Source organism: Salmo trutta, chromosome 4 (genome assembly GCF_901001165.1).
Source record: "Salmo trutta chromosome 4, fSalTru1.1, whole genome shotgun sequence".
NCBI classification, from domain to species: domain Eukaryota; kingdom Metazoa; phylum Chordata; class Actinopteri; order Salmoniformes; family Salmonidae; genus Salmo; species Salmo trutta.
The window spans coordinates 26,403,017-26,412,698 of record NC_042960.1 but is presented as its reverse complement, the minus strand read 5'-3'; the positions used below and the strand labels follow the sequence as shown (position 1 = coordinate 26,412,698).

Sequence of the window (9,682 nt, the reverse complement as noted above, 5' to 3'; positions counted from 1 at the left end):
GCTAGACTATCTTATGCATCATGGATGGACCATCTCCTGTCAGATGTCATGGTTGCCCTTAGTTTGAAGATGTAATCCAGAGACAGGCATTTTCGCCATCTCCTTAGCTATCATACTCGAATTCCACTGTTTCGAAACTCGGTCCTCCAGAAAGTGGAGAGCATACACGTAACGTTAGCTAGCAAGCCAGCCAAAAAACACGTTTTGATAAAAAAAATTGTTTAGGTTCAAATGGCTCTCCTGTGAAGTAGTGACCCGTGACATAAGCCTAGTTTCTTGAAACAAGTCACAAATAACTTCTGTTAAAGGGATGAGAAGATAAAGAAAACACCTTTAGGTTTTACAAAGTGGGAAACATTCAGAAGAGGTCATTATATCTATATTTTAATGCATTTGATTTGTTTTTGACTAACTTGAAAAATTTACAAACTTATGACACACATACTGAAAACGCTGAATCTTTATTAAAAGTAAATACTTAATAGGCCATACCATGCCGTGTTGGTGTACTACCCTCATCCTCCATCTGCTAACAATGAAGAGAGATTTTGATAGAAAACAGAAGTGCAAACTGGTGAGCACCAAGTTAATAAGGTATCTGAGAAACTGTTAAGTAATGTGAGAATGCTCAGTCATTAGAAAAAAATAGAACAGAAGTAAGATTCTAGGTTTAAGATGAGACGGTGAAATGTTTAGTGCTAAAAAACTAACCCTCCAAAAATTCTCACAAGTCAAAATGTAGAATATTAAAGGTCGACTCAGCGATATGACGTAGATGTAAAAAGCATATATGGGTCAATTTCAGCAACAACTCGGCTGTTTTGGGCCCGTGGTGAAGCGAACCCGTGCACATGCTCAGATACTGCATGCGACTGTGTGTGAGAGAGAAGTCTTGCATCTCGCTTATCGCAATATCTGCGGTGCTGCTTGTGGCAATGTCATCTCCCAGAGTCTACCTTTAAATCAATCTTACAGGAAGGAGAGAAGAAATTTAAACACAAAACATTCTTTGCTACTTGAACAATTTTCATCAGTTGAACAAGTCTGTTCTCATTATTATTCTCTTTGCCTGGTAAACAAAGCATACATGGGGGTAAAGATATTGCAGTGTTGTACTCTACTTAAAAAAAAAAAGACTCCAGAGTCCCCAGTAACCTTTGCCGATGATGGGCCCTCTGGATTTCGCAGCCATGTTCATCTCAGGCACTCAAAACAACATGGCACATTTTTGAACAGCCGGTAATACTCCTCTTGGATCTGGTAAAGTCAAATGGAATGGCGAATGTATTACACGCATTAGTTAGCATCAGTGTGTGGATGAGGTAAAATATTCAATTTTTATAATGAAGGAATGCTAAAGTAATTACAAATAGGGCCAGAAGTTGTTTATCTCTTGACCATATGATATGTCCAGGCAAAACTCTGCGCCCTGCGTTTCTCCTGGTCAGGTCATGTGGTCAGGAAAAACTCCTGCCCATAATTATGAACCTATTTGAGAGAAAGGTTTTACCTTTCTGGACAACACACAGAGGAAGATGAAGATGAACATCCCTTGGAAAGCGTTGGCAATGGTGAAGAGATAGGCTGTGAGGGTAGTCTCGTTGAGAATGTGCAACACGCCAAAAGTCCAGGTGGCGCCCAGGACGAACAGAAGGGCAAGGGCACCACGAGCACAGGACCTGGAAGGACCATATATGGTTTTGTCATTGTTAGCCATATTCTGACTTGATGTACAGTATGTGTGCTTAACTAAGGCTCATACAATCAGCTTAATGCTAATGTTTGTAGCTCAAGTTCTGCCCTAAAGTAAAGTATCTGCTCAATATTCAATACTTCTGTGTGACAATTTTACTAACTGTAGTCATCTTTATTTTTTATTTTTTTTACACATGTTGAGTTTTCCTCAACAAACACTGGGTCTTTGGCATAAAGTCAATACATTCTTGGGATGTTTTTATCAAGCTTACCTTATGTTTTGGTAATGGCTAATCTCAGGCTTCTTCACAGCAGTGTGTCGGTACACTTTGTAAATGATCACTCCAAAAGCCAGGAGATTGACCTTAGACCGGATAGACACATACAAAACCATGAGAAACAACCTAGGACTACTGCAATATGTTCTTTGGAGTAAACAACTTTTTGATGTAATTGTGGAATGTCATCAACTTTATTACCCATTACTGACATGCAAAATGATAACATGTTGTAAATTATTTAATCAGTGTTTCCAGACATTTCTGAAAGAAAGGAAATTCTTGAATGTCCAATAAAATTTGTGAAAATGTATTGAAAATAATATGATGAAATTAAAATGTTGAACCTTACCAGGATAATCAAACACGCGGGCCCAATGAAACTCCAAATAAAGTTATTTTCTGTGCTCAGCCAACACCTTTGAAACATAAAACATTATTTAACCACATGCTGGTGTGTAGTGCTACAACAACACCTAACAAGCACACTCCATTTTTCTACTTACACTTTATTGGTACCATAATACTTGGAGCCAAGTGTAGCCGAAATGGCCACCACCACTGCAGGGCTTCCATATCCAAAGATGTAAAAGTTGCGATGCAGGAATCCTTTGTTGTAGATGACACCGACCACTATCAGATACAGATGGATCCCCTCAATGCACATCCAGGCAAACGCCGCTAAGAAGAAATAATGGAGAAGCCCAGCAATGATGGAGCAGAATAGCTGAGGGCAGACAAAGAGAAACAAAATTGACCTTTATCATATTAGACAGACTTACCATCTATGAAATCATATAAGACAAGGGTGACTGCACATGTAAACAAATGCAAATGAGATGCAGACGGAGGCACAAATACACACACAGGTTCACTTTATTCAACATACTGTCTGGCTACGTTCAAGAATATACTGTTCAATATTTATTGGAGCCGAAGTGCAGTCAGTGCTCACTTTATGGGTGTTCATATTGATCCCGACCAGAAAGATGAACTCAGCCATGAAGAGGCTGCAGCACAGGTTCTTGTGAATGGTGGTTCTGGTACTCTGTATCTCACTGAAGAACCAGAAGGTGAAGATGCACATGGACAGGCAGATGATGGAGATGATCATTCCCAGCTGAGTGATCCTGGTCAGAATGTTGTAGTGGGCCGCCATCTGAAAAGAAGAACCAACAACATCATTTTTACAGCTCATATTCCCCCTCTCCGTGCTTCTCCCCTAGTTTTGTTGTTGTCAGAAAATAGAAAGTGACATATCATTTGAAAGCTTCAGCCCTTGTGGTTTTGGAAATCAAACTCAAATCCTACTGCTGGCAATGTCATAAGAATGCCCTGTGCTTTTCAAATGGGTGTGTTCCTATGTGAATTTGCACATGTTTAGAACGACACCATTAGGTAAACAATCTGACTTTCTTTTTTTTTTTTATCCTTTTGTAACAGAAATTGGGGACATATTTTATTTCAAACCTAGACTTTCAAATCTCCTTTTCCCCAAACAAAAAAGCTGTACATTTCAGTTTTTTTTAGCCTGCAGTATCTCGGTACTTTATGAGGGTAGTATACAATATTATGTGTTGTTTAGAAAAGGCCACCGGAAGGCGTCAGAGTTTGAGAGGTTAAACCTACAATCTAGTAGGTGTGGTTGAATGGTATAGCCCCCAATACTATGCATAGAGCCTAAAAGGTTGTGGGTTCAATCATCATTCACATTTTCTATTCTCCTGCCCTATATCCCTCTATATTTATGTGCTGTCTGAATAAACAACAAAAAATATAAAAGAGGGTGCAATTCCACTCTCCTTAAAAAAATATATAAATACAAGTTAGCTTGTCTTTTCTATTAAAAATCACTTCCATTTTGCCTTTCATGCAAGATGTTTAGATCACCAACAAGACAGCCACAGGGGAATGGAATACATTCATATGGATGGTATGGACACTTACGTTGGCCCGTCCAGAAGACATAAGAATGGCGAAGTGTGTGAGGTGATTGCAGGAGCATGTGGTGGTGGTGCTGTTGACGTGGGTTTGCTCACAGCCCTGTGTGGCCCAATGGCCCTGCATGCTGGCCGGATCGTACTCCCAAAAGGCACATTTGGTTACATCATCTTTAGTGTCAATAGGCTTCAAAAGAAAGGGAATGAAATAGGATAGGAATTGGATATGTTATGGCAAAATATGTTTTCGAAAAAGGTACAAAATAAATGGGGTGGTTCGTGTAAAACAAATGGCTACCTTTTGATTGTGGAAATACTGAACAACCATACCATGCCTGCATGCACTTTTAAACTAACATAGGGCCATACACATGAATCACAACGCTCCATAACTTAACTTAAATTGTAACACAAATCTCCTATTGACATCAAAACAGGATTTACAGGAGTGTTGTAATTTTGTGTGTGTCACAATTTAGCGGTCTGCCACTGGAGAGCTAATGGATGAGTCTAGGCTGTCTTAGTGACTGCAAACATACCACTGTGTGTCTGAGAGTGAAGGTCACATGGTCCACCTGGTACATGTCAGCAGGTTTGATGGCAGCCGCTATCACCCGAGAGTTCACAGTGATTTCCCCTGTTTCTGCATAGCTCGTGTAGTCTGTAACACCAGGGTCAGTGTTTGGTTTCAGGATGCCACCGACACTGTCATACCGCAGGAAAACTATGGACACACTTCCTGATGTACAGAAAAAAATGATATTGAATTTGAATGTAGTAATATTGAAGTTTATGTCAGATGTTGATACTGTAAGTGCTAGTGTCTGGTTCTACATTTGACAAATGTAGAGGTTCCCCCAAAAACAATAACATTTGACTTGTTACTTTGATAAGATTCTCATCACATTTAAATGCATCTTTATCTGACAATAATGCCTTAATGTTGTCATAGTGAATGTTTTTTTCCCTTTTATCTGATCTCTTACCATTTTTGTTTGCCTCCTGCCTTTTAGGATTTAAATTGATACGATCTCCTCCCATGGAGACAGAGAGCTCGGTTTTCTTAGTTTGCTGGACATCAAAAGTGTAGAGTTTAATTTCTGTATATGAAAGAACAGAAATTATTCAGTTAAGTGGAATAATAATTATCTGATTAATACAGCATCTGCGTCAATAGAGAACGAATTTCCAATAAACCTAGATCTTAACAACACAAACACTTTTCAGCATAAAACTGACTTTAACTATATAGCATCTTCACCTGCAGAAATGTTTTTATACAATCAAAATGGATATGGTCAAAAGTAAGCATTGTGGCCTCCCGAGTGGCGCAGCGGTCTAAGGCACTGCATCACCGTGCTTGAGGCGTCACTACAGACCCAGGTTCGATCCAAGGCTGTGTCACAGCCGGCCGTGACTAAGAGACCTGTGAGGCGGCACACAATTGGCCCAGCGTCATCCGGGTTAGGGGAGGGTTTGGCTGGCCGGGATTTCCATGTCTCATCGCGCTCTAGCGACTCCTTGTGGCGGACCGGGCGCCTGCAAGCTGACTTTGGACACCAACTGGACGGTGTTTCCTTTGACACATTGGTGTGGCTGGCTTCCGGGTTAAGCGAGCAGTGTGTCAAGAAGCTGTGTGGCTTGGCAGTTTTGGAGGACGCATGGCTTTTGACTTTTGCCTCTCCCGAGTCCGTAGGGGAATTGCAGCGATGGGACAAGACTAACTAACAATTGGAGAGAAAAAGCGGTAAAAGTAAAAAATAAATAAAGTAGGCATTGAATAGCTTTTGGTGTTAGAGTTGGATGTAAAGGAGAAAACACATTGCACCAAATGGCGGTCTGCTGTTCATCTGCCGTTTGTTCACCATTCGTTCAGCGCTGTGTGTTTTAGGGACCAACCGCCGGTAGGCATCTAACTGTCGACATTTTCTCAGGTTTCTACATGTAGAATCGGTTTGCAAATTACGGTTGGCACTCTGTTCAGAGGTGCCAAGTACAATCGGCCATTAGGCCTGCATAAGACTTTTCAGTCATTTCAACAGTAAATCACTGAATGTACAGAAAAAAAATAAGTCAATCTTATTGATGAAAAGATTGACTTATAATCTTAAATTATGAAAATAGTGTTATTACCTGTAATTGGAAGCCTCCAGTAAAAATTAATCCAACATACTGTACTTCTTTACAGTAATATCTTATTCCTACTGTAGATTCAAATGATCGGTTTCAGGTGCCTACCTCATACTGTCAGGTGAGACATAAAGCTAGACTATTTTAGTAAAATATCTTCTTGAAGCTGCTGTAAAGTGGAAGAATATTTTCAGCAGCTGCTGGGTAGGTACCTTGACTTGTTTATCTTTATTGCTAACCAATGTTGAATTACTACATGACTTCCTAGCTAGCTAGCTGCCTTACATTTGCTAGCTAGCTATAATAAGCTAGCTCAAGCTGACACAAGCCATTTCGGTCCGCTCTAAATTGTTCATAAATATATTTCTGTGAGACCTAGAAAAAAAGAAGAAAAAAAATCACCCAGATAATGATTGTTGTGATGATAGGCGTCGCTGTACCGCAGCCGCTGAGTGCCATAGAGAATAAACTGAGTACAGATTCGTGACCATTATGTTTTCACCATTTCTACAGAGAAAATGGCTCGTTTCTAGCAGTTCAAAGGATATTACCCATATTACCGGCACAACATTATTATTTTTCGGATTGAAGGGCCGCATTTTACACATAAACCACAGCTTCAGCGAATGACCAGTGCACCGGTGTTGTATTGAGTTGCTTTCCGATCTAAAGTGATTCCACTGGGGAGCTCTATCACAGTGTCACCATTGGTAGGTAGTAACGTGGCCAATAATTTTTCCTCCCAGGATTATATTTCAAGTAAGATAACAGCCTACAAAAGAAATTACTAATATTGGTAGCCATCTAGATGTCCAGTGATACAGTATGCTAAATGGGGAGAGCATGAACAACACCGGGACAATGTCCTCCTTACCTGTCACTGTTCACTCGGCTCTCAGCTGTGCAACATTCGTCCGTATCCATATATCCTCTCAAACTTTGTTGCATAATGTTACAGCATTAGCCAAACCTGTTCACTTTACCAGTAGTATATAAACATTTGGTGGCAGAGAAAGAAAGGAAAATGTTGTGAGTCTGGTATATCAATATTTTATTGGATTGAAATAGGTGAATCTAGCTGTCTTATTTGTATTTGTTCAATGCCTCAATTGATTTCATAAACTACACAGAAAATATAAATGCACATGCAACGATTTCAAATATTTTACTGAGTAACAGTTCATAAGGAAATTTGTCAATTGAAATAAATAAACTAGGCCCTAATCTATGGATTTCACACATTTTCACTGGGAATACAGATATCCATCTGTTGGTCACAGATACCTTCAAAGAATAGTTAGGGGCGTGGATCAGAAAACCAGACAGTATCTGGTATTACTACCATTTCCCACATGCAGCACGACACATCTCCTTCGCATAGAGTTGCTTAGGCTGTTAATTGTGGTCTGTGGAATGTTGTCCCACTCCTCTTCAATGGCTGTGCAAAGTTGCTGGATATTGGCGGAACTGGAACACGCTGTTGTACACTGGGACATTTTCAGCTTCTAGGAATTGTGTACAGATCCTTGCGACATGGGGCCGTGCATTATCATGCTGAAACATGAGGTGAAGGCGGCGGATGAATGGCACGACAATGGGCCTCAGGATCTGGTCAAAGTATCTCTGTGCATTCAAATTGCCATCGATAAAATGTAATTATGTTTGTTGTCCATAGCTTATGCTTGCCCATACCATAACCTAACCTCCACAATGGGGCACTCTGTTCACAATATCAACATCAGCAAACCGCTCGACGCCATCAGTTGAAACTTCTCCAGTGTGCCATTAGCCATCAAAGGTGAGCATTTACCCACTGAAGTTGGTTACAACGCCAAACTGCAGTTAGGTGAAGACCCTGGTGAGGACGGTTAGCACGCAGATGAGCTTCCCTGACAGTTTGTGCAGAAATTCTTCAGCTGTGCAAACCCACAGTTTCATCAGCTGTCAGGGGGGCTGGTCTCAGATGATTCCGCAGGTGAAGAAGCCGGATGTGGAGGTCCTGGGCTGGTGTGGTTACAGTTGTGAGGCCGGTTGGACGTACTGCCAAATTCTCTAAAACTACGTTGGACGTGGGTTTTGGTACAGAAATTAGCATTCAATTCTCTGGCAACAACTCTGGTGGACATCCCTGCTGTCAGCATGCCAAATGCATTCGTCCTCAAACTTAAGGCACCTGTGGCATTGCGATGTGTGACAAAAATGCACATTTTAAAGCAGCCTTTTATTGTCCCCAGCACAAGGTGCACCTGTGCAATGATCGTGCTGTTTAATCAGCTTTTCCATATCCCACACCTGCCAAGTGGATGGATTAGCTTGGCAAGGGAGAAATGCTCACTAACGGGTTTAAACAAATGTGTGGACACAATTTGAGAGCTTTTTGTGCATATGGAAAACTCTGTGATCTTTTATTTCAGCTCATGAAACATGAGGGCCAAACATGTTTTTATTTAACTAGGCAAGTCAGTTAAGAACAAATTCTTATTTACAATGATAGCCTACCGGGGAACAGTGGGTAAACTTCCTTGTTCAGAATGACAGATTTTTACCTTGTCAGCTCAGGGATTGGATCCAGCAACCTTTTGGTTACTGGCCCAACGCTCTAACCACTAGGCTTCCCGCCCGCCGTTCTCAACCCCTACAATAACCCATTCTTCCAAGAGCTCACTGAGGTAAGTACACACACACACACACACACACACACACACACACACACACACACACACACACACACACACACACTTGATATGTCCCTTGTCACCATTCTTTTTACACACAGAGTAACAGCCCTGGTGCTCTCTGTCTCTCATTATACTGTATTCTTTATTTTTCTATGCTTGTCCTAGGGGTGAGAAGAGCTAACAAATCAGAAATTAGGAGGATTGTTATGGCGCCACATGGGGAATGCTTGATGCTGCACTGACTTCTCTCTCCTGGATGCTCTCCTGCCCAAACTGTCCCGTTGTGTGTTTTACCACCTCTGAAACCCCACACCCTGAATAGAGTTGCTCCTGATCATAGATCTAGGTTTGAAGCCAATCCCAATTTTAACTCCATCTCTCGCTCTCTCTTTGTCTCTCCCTCCCCCACATCTCCCATGCACAGGCACACAATATAGTTTTTAAATGAGTGTTCTAATGATGCTCTTATTTGGTGCTCTTATGTGTTAACTGTTGTTACTTCATTACTTCACCAATTTGAATAAATGTATTTCATGTAAAAATGTACAGTTGAAGTCGGAAGTTTACATACACCTTAGCCAAATACATTTAAACTCAGTTTTTCACAATTCCTGACATTTAATCCTAGTAAACATTCCCTGTCTTAGGTCAGTTAGGATCACCACTTTATTTTAAGAATGTGAAATGTCAGAATAATAGTAGAGAGAATGATTTATTTCAGCTTTTATTTATTTCATCACATTCCCTCTGGGTCAGAAGTTTATGCACACTCAATTAGTATTTGGTAGCGTTGCCTTTAAATTGTTTCACTTGGGTCAAACATTCCGGGTAGACTTCCACAAGCTTGCCACAATAAGTTGGGTGAATTTTGGCCCATTCCTCTTGACAGAGCTGATGTAACTGAGTCAGGTTTGTAGGCCTCCTTGCTCGCACACACTTTTCAGTTCTGCCCACAAATGTT

General features: G+C 40.8%; 1 protein-coding gene across 1 annotated transcript in view; it reads right to left on the bottom strand.

Annotated features, from left to right (window-relative positions):
• Positions 1 to 368: 368 nt before the first annotated feature.
• adgrl4 (adhesion G protein-coupled receptor L4) overlaps positions 369 to 9,682 on the bottom strand; it is a 48,865-nt gene continuing 39,551 nt past the window's right edge. The window contains exons 8-16 of the mRNA XM_029750366.1: positions 4,900 to 5,013; positions 4,453 to 4,652; positions 3,921 to 4,100; positions 2,929 to 3,132; positions 2,480 to 2,700; positions 2,326 to 2,392; positions 1,968 to 2,059; positions 1,511 to 1,679; positions 369 to 1,257 (exon numbers count right to left, since the gene is read on the bottom strand). Coding sequence (XP_029606226.1) covers positions 1,195 to 1,257; positions 1,511 to 1,679; positions 1,968 to 2,059; positions 2,326 to 2,392; positions 2,480 to 2,700; positions 2,929 to 3,132; positions 3,921 to 4,100; positions 4,453 to 4,652; positions 4,900 to 5,013 — 1,310 coding nt within the window. The 3' untranslated portion in view covers positions 369 to 1,194. The remainder of the gene's footprint in view (positions 1,258 to 1,510; positions 1,680 to 1,967; positions 2,060 to 2,325; positions 2,393 to 2,479; positions 2,701 to 2,928; positions 3,133 to 3,920; positions 4,101 to 4,452; positions 4,653 to 4,899; positions 5,014 to 9,682) is intronic.